At 40.6% G+C, this 15,177-nt stretch overlaps 1 protein-coding gene across 13 annotated transcripts in view; it reads right to left on the bottom strand.

Annotated features, from left to right (window-relative positions):
- Positions 1 to 15,177, bottom strand: part of TMEM164 (transmembrane protein 164) — a 186,536-nt gene that overhangs the window by 120,326 nt on the left and 51,033 nt on the right. Inside the window, exon 3 of one of the 13 annotated variants that reach the window (XM_030933594.1) lies at positions 1,957 to 2,137. The exons of the other annotated variants lie outside the window; for them this stretch is intronic. Within the exon in view, the coding sequence (XP_030789454.1) occupies positions 1,991 to 2,137 (147 nt within the window). The 3' untranslated portion in view covers positions 1,957 to 1,990. Of the gene's footprint in view, positions 1 to 1,956; positions 2,138 to 15,177 lie in introns of those variants that run through there. 13 annotated transcript variants of the gene reach the window in all.

Raw genomic sequence — 15,177 nt, 5'->3', positions numbered from 1 at the left:
TGAGAAAGAGAGAAGGAGGGTGAGAAGACTCAGTATTTCAATGCTTCAGTTTCAACATGACACAAGTAGTCAGTCTTAAACTTAACCCAAGGCAGGTAAAAATAGATTCTGAGCATGGAACACGCACACACATGCCATCTGGTTTGCCTCCCATGGGAGAAGGTAGGTTTATCAATACTCAACATTGCCAAATTTAGCAAATAAAAATACAGGATGCCCAGTTACATTCTAATTGAAGATAAACAAGGAATAGTTTTAGTATAAATTTGTCCTGTATTTATTTTAGCTGGCAACCCTATCAAACTGCCACTCCCAGGTTCCAAGCCTCCCTTTGATTGATTCTTTTGTTTCTAAGCATGCCTAGGTGGTTTTACTCTTTCATTCTCCTCCCAGGTAAAACCAAACAAAAGAACCTTGTCCTGGCCGGGCGCGGTGGCTCAAGCCTGTAATCCCAGCACTTTGGGAGGCCGAGACGGACGGATCATGAGGTCAGGAGATCGAGACCATCCTGGCTAATACGGTGAAACCCCGTCTCTACTAAAAAATACAAAAAACTAGCCGGGCGACGAGGCGGGCGCCTGTAGTCCCAGCTACTCGGGAGGCTGAGACAGGAGAATGGCATGAACCCGGGAGGCGGAGCTTGCAGTGAGCTGAGAGCCGGCCACTGCACTCCAGCCTGGGCGGCAGAGCAAGACTCCGTCTCAAAAAAAAAAAAAAAAAAAAAAAAAAAAGAACCTTGTCCTAAGAGACAAATCAGTTCCCTGACACCTGGTGTGACCTAGGTCCAGATTACAGCCTTTGGAACCCTGCAGCTGTGGCAGTTTGACCTTCCCCCATGCAGTGGTGCTCAATCACCAAGAAGAACAAAAAAGTCCTATGCAGAGCTTGTAAAACACACAAATTCCTGGGTTCCCCCATTAAGAATTCTGACTCCCCAAGCATGGGACTCCAGGAATCCTCATGTTTCACAAATGTCCCAGGAGATTGAATCACTCCTGGTAGCCTGAGATCCTGAATTTTTGCCCTTGGTCTGAACTACTACAGGAGTCAAAAACATTCAGCAGAACTGAGGATTGACAAAGGAATGAAACTCATGTTTGTGGAGTTTCTTCACCTGTAGTGACTTAATGGTGTGGTTTAGAAATTGTTGACATGTGTCCCTATATTGCTGAGAGCTCTTATTAATACAGGATATCTCTATTATGGACTTGTTGGCTTTGTCACTTGTATGTTCTTTAGTATGTGGTTCTTCTGTTCTCTCAGAGCCCATATTTAGAAGAAAAGGGTATTATAAGAAAAATTACTGTAAGGAAAGACACCTGCATGAATCCCTGCCAATAAGAAGAGGAAGAAGAATGAAAATGAGAAAGGGACTTAAAAAGAACACAGTCAGGAGACCATCACCTGCATGATACCTCATCAAAGAAAATACGTATCAAGAAGGTGCCTTTTCCCTTGATCAATTGCATTAAAAATACAAAGCCGATGATAATTACAGGTCCACAATCTTTTGTTGGCAATCCCAAAATCCAAAAAGCTCTAAAAACTGAAAGTTTTCTTCAAAGCTAATGTTACAGCAAAATACAACTTGAATTGAAGTGAGACTATTTACAGACTTTGTTTCTTCCACTTATGGTGAATATTCATGTTTCCCATAAAAATAACAATGTATTTAATTGTGGGGTGCTGCCTCAAACCCCACTGGGAGTGTATGTAAAAGACTCTGCATGCACTGTACGGCCTTTCTGAAATCCAAACAATTCTGATTTCTGAAATATATCTGATCTTAATGGTTTTAGATAAGGATTACAGACTTGAAATTTCAATTATCCAAACATTGACTTATCCCCACTCCCCATCCCACCCCTCAGGAGCAGTCCAAGAAATAAACAAAGCTAATATTCTTTACCCTTGATCCAGCAGTAAAGTTACTCACCTTAGGTAAGGGACCAAGTTGGAGGCTGCACATAGTTACCCAGCATCAGGCCCATCAAAGGCTACACTCAGAAGCTACAGTACACAGAGAAGAGGCAGGGGCCCCAACCACCTTAGAAAGGTCCTCAATACTTCTGGAGTCACCAGAGTCATGCGAGCAGCCTTCCTGAGCTTCTGGAATACCCAAGACACTTCCAACATGCTAAACAGAGAAGTAAAAATGCAACACTGGGCACCACAGTTAAATCTTACTTTTCTATACCCACAGACAAGAGGAGGCAAGCAGATTTTAGGGCACAGATTTCCCTTATAAGTCCATTTGGCTGGTTCTGATCCACAATTTCCCTAGGCTAGAAGCTCAGAAAACTACTAAAGAGAACAAGCCTCCAGTTTCAACCCAGTTGGTTGTCCTGTTATCCTCCATCAGTCATGGATCTAACTTTAGTTGTTTCATCTTTTCTGTCTTGCCTATTTCTATCACCAGCATAGCAGCATAGAGCGTATCTTTTTTTTTTTTTTTTTTTTTTTTTTGAGACAGTCTCACTCTGTTACCCAGGCTGGAGTGCAGTGGTGCAATCATAGCTCACTGCACCCTCCAACTCCTGGGCTGAAGCAATTCTCCTGCTTTAGCCTCTCAAGTAGCTGGGACTACAGGTGTGCACCACCATACCCAGCTAATTTTTTTTATTTTTTTATTTTTTATTTTTTGTGGAGACAGTGTCTCACTATGTTGCCCTGGCTGGTCTCGAACTCCTGTCCTCAACCAATCCTCCTGCCTCAGCTTACCAAAGTGTTGGGATTACAGGTGTATCACTGTGCCTGGCCTCTAGGGTCCTTTTTCAAATCTGCTGACTTGATATAACTAAACATATCTGATTGAAAGGTTACTTATTACATTACATTCCACCTCCTATGATGGTACACAGTTCTCTGGGGATTCCCGATTATTTATATTCCATTTCCAGTAAACTCATTGCCTCCTTTAGCAACTTCTCAGATTTATGATACTGAACCTCTTCACCCTGTCATGCTAGAGTCACATTCATATTCAACGTTAGCCAACAGAGCCACATGGAACTAACATTTTAATTCAGAGGTGCAAGGGCCCCCAGCCTTGGCCTGAATATCCCTGCTTTATTCTTTGCTTGGCTTCCAACTGCCTGAAAATTTTGGTGGCATGCATTTTTAGACTAGGAGGTAAAAAGCTAAACTATCACTTTGGCTGCAAATAGAATAGGAAGAGATGAGACTTAGAAGTTCAAACAAGGATGGTACAAAGATGAGAATGTATCTGAGCATACCCCAGTACCAACATGGCACTTTGCATTCACGCTGAAATCTGCCCAGATCAGCACCTGAAACAAAAGGCATGAGCAGGTAGCATACAGAGAAGTGCTACAGAGCACTTCCACTTTGCCATCGTCTGGGAGGCAGGCAGGACCATGTTATTAAATCCCATTTCAGAGATGAGGAAACAGAGGGGAAAAAGTTCTGACAAGCTTTCTGATGAGAACCCAGGTCCCCTAACTCCCAGTTCAATGCACTTTCCACTTCACACCTGACACAGACCAGGGCTCATGGGAGCTCCTTTTCTTTAGACTCTAGCCCTAGCTCTTGACCACATGGCACACAGGGAGTCACCCCAACAGCCCCACACCTGTGCCATCAGCCAACTCATAAGATCTACTCTCTACAGTGTGAGACATCTCAAAACACCAACTCAACTGGATAGCAAATTGCGTTTATACAGGTGAGTTTCAGAGTCCCAAAGACAGGTTCATTATAGCTTCTGCCTGCCTCATCCCCAGGTCTGATGGGCACTTGCAATCCTTATAAAACTGAGGTCTTTTTCGGCTGGTTTTCCCAGAAAAATCCACAGGTTCCATTCAAAACCACACACTCTCTCAGCTTCCTCAGGAAAGATCCCTGTACTAACCTTTAGTTCTTTCCTAAGCATCCAATCTAGGCACCAGCTGTTATCCCAGTTCATCCTCTACCTGTGAATCTCTCTGGTTCCAGGTTCCCACCTTCCCTATCCAACCTCTCAGTCAACACCTGGCCTGCTTCCCATTCCTGTTCCCCCAGTCATATCAGCCCCAAGTTCACTGCCACCATTGTTCAGCCTCCCATCCACTTCTCCACCCCAGTGTTATATTCAACAATCCCCATTTTCATAACTCTTAAAGAAGATAGCTTTTGTACACTGGAGCAAGTGTTAGTACCATAAGAAATATAATTGGGAAGGAGGGCCATTGACCACAGGCCATCCTAAATGGAGAGGCTAGCCAGGGTAAGCAATGAAGGGATATGGGCAAACTAAATGAAAGGGAAACAGACAGTGAGAGAGGTATAGGAGAGTCGTGTTTGGCCTAGCATACAACCTCCCCAAGCTTCAGTTCTCCTGTCACCACCTCCTGTGATGGCACACAGCTATCTGGGGATCGCTGAGGCCAAGTGCTTATGACTGTTACCCACCATAAGGAAGATTAACTCCCTGGGCTGCCCAAAGTTGGTCCTATGACTCTATACACTTCATACCCTCGGGCCCTCATCATCTCTTTCAGGATCACTGCAATAATCTTCTTACTGGTCTCCTGCCTCCAGGCACACTGCTATAAGAGGGATCTATCTAAAAGGTCCCTCTGATCTGCCATTGTAAATCCTTCCACGGCTTGCCACTACCTACTGAAAAAGCTCAAGGTTCTTAGGATGGCGGACAAGGCCTTCTTTGCTCTGGATCCCGCCTACCTCTCCAGCATGACAGCCTCATGAGTTATGTCAAGCTGTACCCGGAACGTATTCATGTCAATTACTACACTTCTACTATCTCATTTTCCAATACCTCCATTTTATTCAATTATATGGATATGCAATAATTTACTCAACCAATATCCTCTGGTTGCACATGTAAATTACATCTAAATTTTCAGTTCCTTTACTATTTCCTTAGCCCACATTGGTAGAAGACAGTCTACATCTTCGAAGGGAATATCCATTTAAAGGTTTTTTGACCCATAATGCTAAACTGCCCTTCAGAAAAATTATTTAAATTGCTATTCCCTCCAGCAATATCCGAGGATCTGTTTTCTACTGCAACCTGACAAACAGGTCATTATCATTTGGTAATTATCACGTGTTTAAAAGGCAAAACACACACACACAATTTGCATGCCTTAGATTACCAGAAATGTTAAACTATTTTCTAACAGGTGTATTGGCCAGCCATATTTCTTCTTTTGGGATGTGACCATCTGTGCACTTTGACTATTTTTCAGCTGGTGTGTTCTTTTCAATTGAGTTGTAAAGAGCTATTTATATATTAATGACAGCTAATACAGATTGTTTGAAATTTATTGCAAAAAATTTTCCCGGGCTGTCATTGTTGCAGCTGTTTATGGTAGGTTTTTATTTATGGAAGTTTTTTAAATCTTTATGTAATCAGATGTATTTGTCATTCCTTTTATGGCTTCTGTCTTTGATATTACGCTTTGAAAATCTTCTATAAGGCCGGGCGCGGTGGCTCAAGCCTGTAATCCCAGCACTTTGGGAGGCCGAAACGGGCGGATCACGAGGTCAGGAGATCGAGACCATCCTGGCTAACACGGTGAAACCCCGTCTCTACTAAAAACTACAAAAAACTAGCCGGGCGAGGTGGCGGCGCCTGTAGTCCCAGCTACCCGGGAGGCTGAGGCAGGAGAATGGCATGAACCCGGGAGGCGGAGCTTGCAGTGAGCTGAGATCTGGCCACAGCACTCCAGCCTGGGTGACAGAGTGAGACTCCGTCTCAAAAAAAAAAAAAAAAAAGAAAAGAAAATCTTTTATAACAGTGGGATTACAGAGTCACCTATTGTTTTCTTAATATTTTCATAATTTTAATTTTTAAATTTAAATCTCCAACATCAAGAAATTGTGCCTTTGCTAATCCTATTCCCTCTTCCAGATGGTTTTTCCAACTTTCCTCTTGTGGCTCTTATCTACCCTTCAAATACAAAATTAAACGTTATTTTCTCCGGGAAAGCTTCCCTTACACTCCACGGTTAAATGCCAATTCTGGGTCATCTCATTATCTCCCTTGATTTGCCTATTTCTAGATTTCACTATTTTTGTCAGTCTAAGGAGTTTATAAAGAAGCTTCCCTCAAGAATTTAAATAAAAGGGATATAAGAGTGTGCCTACTAAGAGTTAAGCTTTAAAATCCCAGACTTGAAAGACCAGATTGTAACCTGCTTGAAATAAACCCAAAGAAAGAATGGGGTTGACCAACCACTGAGGTATAAAATAAGGAGAGTTGCAAACATGTATTTGGTAATGTCCACAACCAAGCAGTGTCTACATCCAAGCCCATAAATATGTTTTCTAGTCCCATTGGCAAATTCATCCCTGCTAAGAAGATGGGAGGAGGACAGTCAGCATTGCCAAGTGGTTAAGAGTACAGGCTTTAGAGTTGACAGACTTGGTGTAAATGACGAGTTGATGGGTGCTGACGAGTTGATGGGTGCAGCACACCAACATGGCACAAGTATACATATGTAACAAACCTGCACGTTGTGCACATGTACCCTAGAACTTAAAGTATAATAAAAATGAAAAAAAAAAAAAAAAGACAGACTTGGATCCACATGGTGGCTCTGCCACTCACCAGCACTCTGGCCTTGGGCAGGAGATTAGAGGAATTTTCACCTGTAAAATAGGGATAAAAATAGTGCCTATGTCTCACAAGGTTTGGGAGAGGACAAAATGAAACAAAGCAAGAAAAGCATTTGGCATAGTGCCTAGCACATAGCTAGCACTCGATACATAATAGCCATAATTATCCTGATTTCAATAGAAAATTCATCCCTACTATGCACCACATCAGCAACAAATCATATTAAATTTTCAATTTCTCTAACTTCACTTGTTTTAATTCCATGTTTGCAATAACAACATTCTGACCTATTACTCAGTTTCCCTTGTCCAGCTGCCTACAGAGAATACTTAACCCTTTAGGCTCAGTTCCCTTACCTGTCAAGTGCGGATTACAATAGTATTATTTCATAGGGTAACTGTAAAATTTAAATGCTTGAGGTACCTAGTTCAAGTGCCTGACACACTGTAAGGAATAAAATAAGCATGAGCTATTGATAGTATCATCCTTATTGCATGCCCAAATTGTATAATCTCAATGGAATCATGAAAAAACATCAGATAAACCCAAATCAGGGGCATTCTACAGAGTAAACTAAACAGTACTCTTCAAAATAGTCAAGGTTGTGAAGGCAAAGACTAAGGAACTACCACAGATTAGAGAAGACTAAAGAGAGATAATATCTAAATGCAATTAAGGATCCTAGATAGATCCTGCAACAGAAAAGGGACACTTGTGAAAAAAAACTGGTAAAACCCAAATAAAGACTATAGTTAAGTTCATGTTGCATTGTATAAATGATAATTTTCAGTTTTAATAATTTTACCATAGTTATGTAAAATGTTAACGTTAGGGGAAGTTGGGTGAAGGATATACAGGAATTCTCTATAATATCTTTACAACTCCTCTGTAGGTCAAAAGTCATTTCAAAATAATACAAAGTTTTAAAAGGTACTATAATCTAATCCATTAGCCTCTCTTCACAACTCAGAGTTATCCCCAATCCCCTACCTTTCTCAGCCCCACATGTATTCAGTTCCCAAATCTTGTCTTGACACTTAGACCTTTTCTTTTTTTTTTTTTTTTTTTTTTCCAGACAGGGTCTTGGTTTGTCACCCAGTCTGGAGTGCATTGGTGTGATCATGGCTCACTGCAGCCTCAAACTCCTAGGCTCAAGCAATCCTCTCACCTCAGCCTCCTGAGTAGTTAGGACTACAGGCATGTGCCACCACACTTAGTTATTTTTATTTTTTGTACATATGGGGTCTCATTTTGTTACCCAGATTAGTCTCGAACTCCTGGCTTCAAGTGATCCTCCTACCTCAGCCTCCCAAAGCACTAGGATTACTAGTGTGAGCCACTGCACCCAGCCCAACCTTTTCAATATATCTGAAATCCACCCTCACTATCTTTTCCTAGTTTGGTCCCTATCATTTTCTTAAACTACTACAGCAGTTTCCTATCTGATCTCCAAGTATCCAATGTTTTTCCTTCATCACTCTAATTCAGGGGTGTCCAATCTTTTGGCTTCCCTGAGCCACACTGGAAGAAGAAGAAGAATTCTCTTGGTCTACACATAAAATACACTAACACTAGCGATAGCTGATGAGCTTTAAAAATTAATTGCAAAAAAATCTTATAATGTTTTAAGAAAGTTTATGAATTTGTGTTGGGCTGCGTTCAAAGCTGTCTTGGGCTGCATGCAGCCCACAGGCTGGACAAGCTTGCTCTAATTTTATACAGTATTGTCAGGTTCCTATTCTTAAAATAGCATTCTGATCCTGTTACACTCCTCCTTGAAAGTTTTAAATGACAGATTCATCACAGTACTTATCAGAACCCCAGCTGACTTTTTTTTTGTAGAAACTGACACGCTGATTTTAAAATTCATATGGAAATGCAAGGGACCCCAAATAGCCAATCCAACCTTGAAAAGAAAAAGTGGGAGGACTTACACAGCCTGATTTCAACTTATGATAAAACAACAGTAACAAAGACAGTGTGGTACTAACCTAAGGAAAGACACAGAGACCAACAAAATAGAATTGAGAGCACTGAAATAAACCCTCAGAACTGATTTTTGACAAAGGCATCAAGACCATCCAATGGTAGAAAGAATAGTCTCTTCAACAAATGATGCTGGGACAACTGGTTATCCACATACAAAAGAATTAAGTTGGACCCCTACCTCATAACCCATATACAAAAATTCACTCAAAATCAAAGACCTAACTATAAGAGCAAAAACTATAAAACTTGTAAAAGAAAGCATAGGGATAAATGTCATGACCTAGGATTTGGTAATAGACTCTAAGATGTAACCAAAAGCACAAGCAACAAAAGAAAAAATGAATATACTGTACTTCACCAAAATTAAAATATTTTATGCTTCAAATGACACTATTAAGAAAGTGAAAAGACATCCCAGGCTGGGCATGGTGGCTCACACCTGTAATCCCAGCACTTTGGGAGGCTGAGGCGGGCAGATAACTTGAGATCAGGAGTTCGAGACCAGCCTGGGCCACAGAGCGAAACTCCGTCTCTACTAAAAATAAAAAAATAAAAAATAAAAAGCCAGGCGTTGTGGCACATGACATGCCTGTAATCCTCGCTACTGGGGAGGCTGAAGCAGGAGAAGTGCTTGAACCAGGGAGGCAGAGGTTGCAGTGAGCTGAGATCACACCACTGCACTCCAGCGTGGGCATCAGAGTGAGAATCTGTCTCCAAAAAAAAAAAAAAAAAAAAGGAAGGAGAGGGGAGGGGAGGGGAGGGGAGGGGAGGGGAGGGGAGGGGAGGGGAGGGGACCCAAAGAATGGGAGAAAAAAATCTGCAAATCATGTATCTAATAGGAGTCTAGTATCCAGAATAAATAGCTCTTAAGACTCAACAATAAAAACACAAGTAACAGATGGACAACTCAATGAAATCAGGAAAACAATGTATGATCAAAATGAAAAGTTAAATAAAAAGATAGAAACTGTAAATAACAGCCAAACAAATTCTGGAGCTGAGGAATACAATGACTGAACTAAAAACAGGAGACTTATCAAGCAGAAGAAAGAACCAGCAAATTTGAAGCACAGTTATTTAAAATTACCTCATCAGAAGAGAAAAAATAAAAATAAAGAATGAAAAGGAACAAAGAACCTTAGAGGGTCAAAAATACACAATGGGGGAAAAGATGCTTGCTTCAGTAAACGATGTTGGGGAAACTGGATATCCACATGCAAAGTAATGAAATTAGACTCTTATCTTACACCACACACAAAAACCAACTCAAAATGGCCTTAAGACTTAAATGTAACATCTGAAACCATAAAACTCCTACAAGAAAACAGGAAAAACTTTTTGAAATTGATCTTGGTAATGATTTTTTTAATATGACATCAAAAGCACATGCAAGAAAAGTAAAAAACACACAAAAACAATTAGGACTACATCAACCTAAAAAGCTATATAGCAAATATTTGCAAACCACAAATTTGATGTCAATATTTAAAATATATAAAGAACTCATAAACTCAATAGCAGAAATACAAATAACCCAATTTAAAAATGGGCAAAGATCTGAATAGACATTTTTCCAAAGAAGGCATACAAATGGACAACAGGTATATGAAAAGGTGCTCAACATCACTAATCATTGGGGATATGCAAATGAAAACCACGGTGAGATCTCATGTCACCCTTGTCAGAAAAGCTATTATAAAAAATGCAAAAGATGGCAATATTGGGGAGAGTGTGGAGAAAATAGAACCCTGGAAAAGTGCTGATGGAGATCAACAGAGCCATTATCAAAAATAGTATAATTTCAAAAAAAAAAAAAAAAAAAAAAGGACCTATTCTATGACACAGCAATCCCACTTCTGGATACTTATCCAAGAGTTGAAATCAAGATCTCAAAGGGATATCTGCACTTCTATATTCCTTACACCATTATTCACAATAGCCAAGATATAGAAACAAGATAAATGTTAATCAATGGATGAATGAATAAAGAAAATGTGGTATATCATCCAACCTTTAAAAAGGATAGCCTATTATCATTTTCAGTAACACAGAAGGACCCAAAGGACATTATGTTAAGTGAAATGAGCCAGACACAGAAAGAAAAATATCTTATGATGTCACATAAATATGAAATGTAAATTAGTCAAACTCACAGAAGCTGAGTATAAAATTATGGTTAGCTGGGGTTGGTGCTAGGAAAGTAAAATGTTAGTCAAAAAGTACAAAGTTTTAATTTTCCAAGACGAATAAATCCTGAACACCTAATGTACAGCAAGGTGACTATAGGTAAAAACACTATACTGTATACTTGAAATTTGCTGTAAGAGTAGATCCTAAATATTTCCAACACACACACACACTCACACACACACACACACACATACATAAATGATAACTCTATGAAGTAATGAGTGTGTTGATTATGGTGATTTACATATATATATAATCATTAAGTTGAAAACCTTAAATATATACATTAAAAATAGCCAAAGTATTAAAAAAACTCAAAAATAAAAAGACAAATAACCTTGAACAGACATCTCTCCAAAGAAAACATACGAGTACTCAACATGCACATGAAAAGATGTTCAACATCATCAGTCATCAGGGAAATGCAAATCAAACCTACAATGAGATGACACTTCATTCCCACTAGCATGGCTAAAATAAAAAAGTCTATCACAAGTATGCACGAGGATGTGGAGAAATTGGAACCCTTTTATACCATTGGTAGGGATGTAAAATGGTGCTGCCACTTTAGAAAAACAGTCTGGCAGCTCCTTGAGAGGTTAAACATATAATAATAATATGATTCAGCAATTCCACTCCTATACCTGAGGGAAATGAAAACCTATGTCCAAGGGAAATAAAAACCTATGTCCACCTGAAAACTTACACACAGATGTTCATAGAAGTATTATCTCTAATAGCCAAAAGGCGGAAACAACCCAAATGCTCACCAACAGACAAATGGATAAATAAAATGTGGCATATCCTTAAAATGGAATATTAATTGGCCATAAAAATAAGTGAAGTACTGATACATGCCAAACATAGACGAATCTTAAAAACATACTAAGTGAAAGAAGCCAGTGGAAAAAGGTCACATATTACAATTACTCGATTTATATGAAATGTCCAGAATAGATAAAATCTATAGAAACAGAAAGTAGATTGACCATTGCTTAGGGCTGGTGAGTGGGGGAAAGGTAGGGAGGGGGGTGAGTTAAATGGTATGGAGTTATTTTTTGGATGACTAAAATGTTCTAAAATCGATTGTGGTGGTGGCTGCACATATATGTAATATACTAAAAAACATTCAATTGTACACTTTAAATGAATGAATTATATGGTATATGATTATAACCCAATAAAGCTGTTTAAAAAAACAAACTTTGGATAGCTCCTTATTGCTTGATAAATAAAAGTCCAAATTCCTTAATTGGGCATTCAACTCTCTCCCCTCCTACATCATCATTTGACCCCCAACCAGCATCACTGCTCACTACTCCCTTTTACATGCTTTTCTATCCAACTAAGATGAATTAGGCACCATTACCCATATACCCCTTGTGGTCTCCCATCTGTCTTTCCTCTTGCTATTCCTTCCCCTGAGATTCTCTCCTCCTGACTCATCTTCACATGTTAATATTCTACTTCTTTCACAAAGCCCAGTTCAAATGCTCCTTCCTATGCAAACCCCTCCCTTTTCTTCAACCCTCACATAGTAGGCACTCAGAAAACTATTTACTGAACGAATGAAGGTATGTAGTTCTCCTATATGATGGCTCTCATTTTCAGAAGATAATCCTCCCAAAGCCACAACTTTACTTCTTTCTTCCTTTCTTGGTCACAGTAGCAGCTCACTGCTACAGCCCCCTTACCCTGAGGACAATCCCAAACTGGCACCTTGATGAAGAAAGTACTGACATCACATTATGCCAGGGCCGCCGAGTACAGTTGTGCAGGTTGTGCACTGCACAACCCTAGTGGCGCCATTCAATTATAGTTTATGTGAATGGCACCCTCTCCTAGGGTTGTGCAGTGCATAGCCATTCGTGGCGGCTCTGCTTGGAAACATTCCTAGTGTTTGGGAACAAAGCCAAAAAGAACACTCAAGGAGAGAATCACGATGTTGTCGCTGTGAAGGAGGCAACTCAAAAATCTTGTCAACAAGGAAGAAACTCAAGAGACGAGCATGGTCATAGCACACAAACAACATTTGCATCGAATTTAAAACAGGAACATCCAAGAGAAAAAATGTTACTGATGTTTCTCCAGCAGTGGAGAGAGAACAGGACACACATTCTGGTCACACTACAAAGCTATGACAGACATGCAAAAGGTACAGTTTTCCATGGACTACCAAAGCCTATATGGTCTCACTCATGAGACTGTTCAACTCCATTAGGTTCTGATTTTAGGTTATAAAACAATCCCTGTTTAATTTGGCTTCAGGTACCCTGATATCAGAAAGGGCTGATACACACAAGTGTTCTTATCTCTATAAAGGTCTCTCTTTCATCATCAATTGACTTATCAGCCTGGTAGTTTATTTATTAAGAAGTGTTTTGTAATGTTGGGGAGTGTGACTCAGTCCACTAGAAACCAACGGCCGTGGGTAAGCTGATAAAAATTAGGCTTTGAACCTACGAACCAAGTTGCAGAGTTAGGACCCGTGTCAACTCCACCAAGGCACAGACACCCTCAAGCTCAGCCAGAGCAGCCGGCCAACTAGCTGGCTAAGTCAAAACTGCAACCAGTAATTCAGGGCACTCCAAAATGGAGAGCCATAAAGGACTGGACATATTGGTAGTGACAACAGGTGAGCTGGTGATAGAGTTCAGGGGTGCCAGACATTGGGTTTGTTTCTTCTTTTTGTTCCCCACTCCAGTTCAGTTCAGCCTCCCACTTCCATATTTGCTCCACCTGGAATATTTCATTCCACTTCTTCTGTCTCCTCTAGAGATTTCCTGAATAACTCACAAAAATTAAGTATTCTTTTTCTGAACTCCATTTGTATTTGTTGGTACTATACACTAATCACTTATTAGTCTCACACTGTTGTTAGTAACAACAATAGCAGCAGTAGTTATTCCTTGTTGAGTGCTTACTAGATGCCTGGCACAACAGTCAATGTCTTACATGTATTAGTTCACATATTCTTCATAGCAATCAGATTATGTAAGAGATTATTATTTTCCTCCTGTTTGCATACAAGGAAACTGAGCTACAGAAAGGTTAAACAAATTGCCTAAGGTGCACAACTGACAAGTGAGTCAAAGAGTCAGGACTGGAACCCAGAACCATCTGATTCCAGAGGTCATGTTTGTTGCCAATACTACCTTTTGTCTCCACCATTAGATAATTTGTCTTTTCTGGAGTTCCCTCTGCCCCAACTCCACACAGTGCCTAACACACCATCGGACATATAAAAGTCCTTCAGAACACATGCGCACATCGACTTCTGCTCCCTGTCCATAGCTCAGCCCAGGACATAAGCTGGAATAGACAGGAAGACAGTGTAGTTAGCATGAAGGGGCTTGACCTTTCCAGGAGCCACAGGAGTCCTCCTCCTCTGACCCATTTAAGAGAGGATCATGCTGCTCCTTGACCTCAATCCCAGAAAAATATTTAGAACAGGATGACCTGGTTACCTTGAAACTCGTCAAGAAAACTCTGAAGTAACACAGCCTAGGCCAACCCACGGGAGGAATGGATGGTATCCAGTTCCCTGAAGCAAGAGGACCAATTGTGTCAGAGTCAAAGTCACATGGGACAGCTAATGTTTGCAGTGCTCCACCACCAATGAACTCTATGGTCAAAGTCGGGGTTTTTATGAGTGTGGGGGAGAGGTGTATTTTTTTAAAAGGAAGTATTTTTTACACCTCCTTAAGCCTCAGTTTTCTCATCGTTTAAAATAGAAATACGAATACCTACCATTTGCAGTGCTTCTAAGGCATAAAATGAGAATGTAATAAAAGCATCTATTTCCTGGTGCCTACATCAGTTAGTTCTTCCTGAGGTTCTGAGCACACAGTGATGCAGGACATAATTCCTGTCTGCAAGAAGCTCACAGTCTGGCTAACAAAGGTCTTCTACCGCACCCTGTCAACCAATAATAAAGCTGGTTGGTGAGTTACCCTAACTCTCAGCAAGACATTTTATCAAAGGAAAATTTTGGTGGGAAAGAAGGTAAGACCTGTTGGCAAGAGTAAAGATTGTGGGTTATATCTTTGCTTCCCTATCTTTGCTGCAAATCTCCCATCCACACCTTTGTATTTAAAAACTGGGGAAGGGGACTCCATTAATCACTGTTTTAAAAAATGATGCACGTAGGCTGGGCGCAGTGGCTCACGCCTGTAATCCCAGCATTTTGGGAGGCCAAGGCGGGTGGATCACGAGGTGAAGAGATCAAGACCATCCTGGTCAACATGGTGAAACCCCGTCTCTACTAAAAATACAAAAAAATTAGCTGGGCATCGCAGCCCCACCTACTCGGGAGGCTGAGGCAGGAGAATCGCTTGAACCTGGGAGGCGGAAGTTGCAGTGAGCCGAGATGGCGCCACGGCACTCCAGCCCGTGCGACGGGGCAAGACTCCGTC

Source organism: Rhinopithecus roxellana, chromosome 7 (genome assembly GCF_007565055.1).
Source record: "Rhinopithecus roxellana isolate Shanxi Qingling chromosome 7, ASM756505v1, whole genome shotgun sequence".
NCBI classification, from domain to species: Eukaryota; Metazoa; Chordata; class Mammalia; order Primates; family Cercopithecidae; genus Rhinopithecus; species Rhinopithecus roxellana.
Note: the sequence above shows the minus strand (reverse complement) of the source record. Positions and strands in the feature narration are given on the sequence as shown.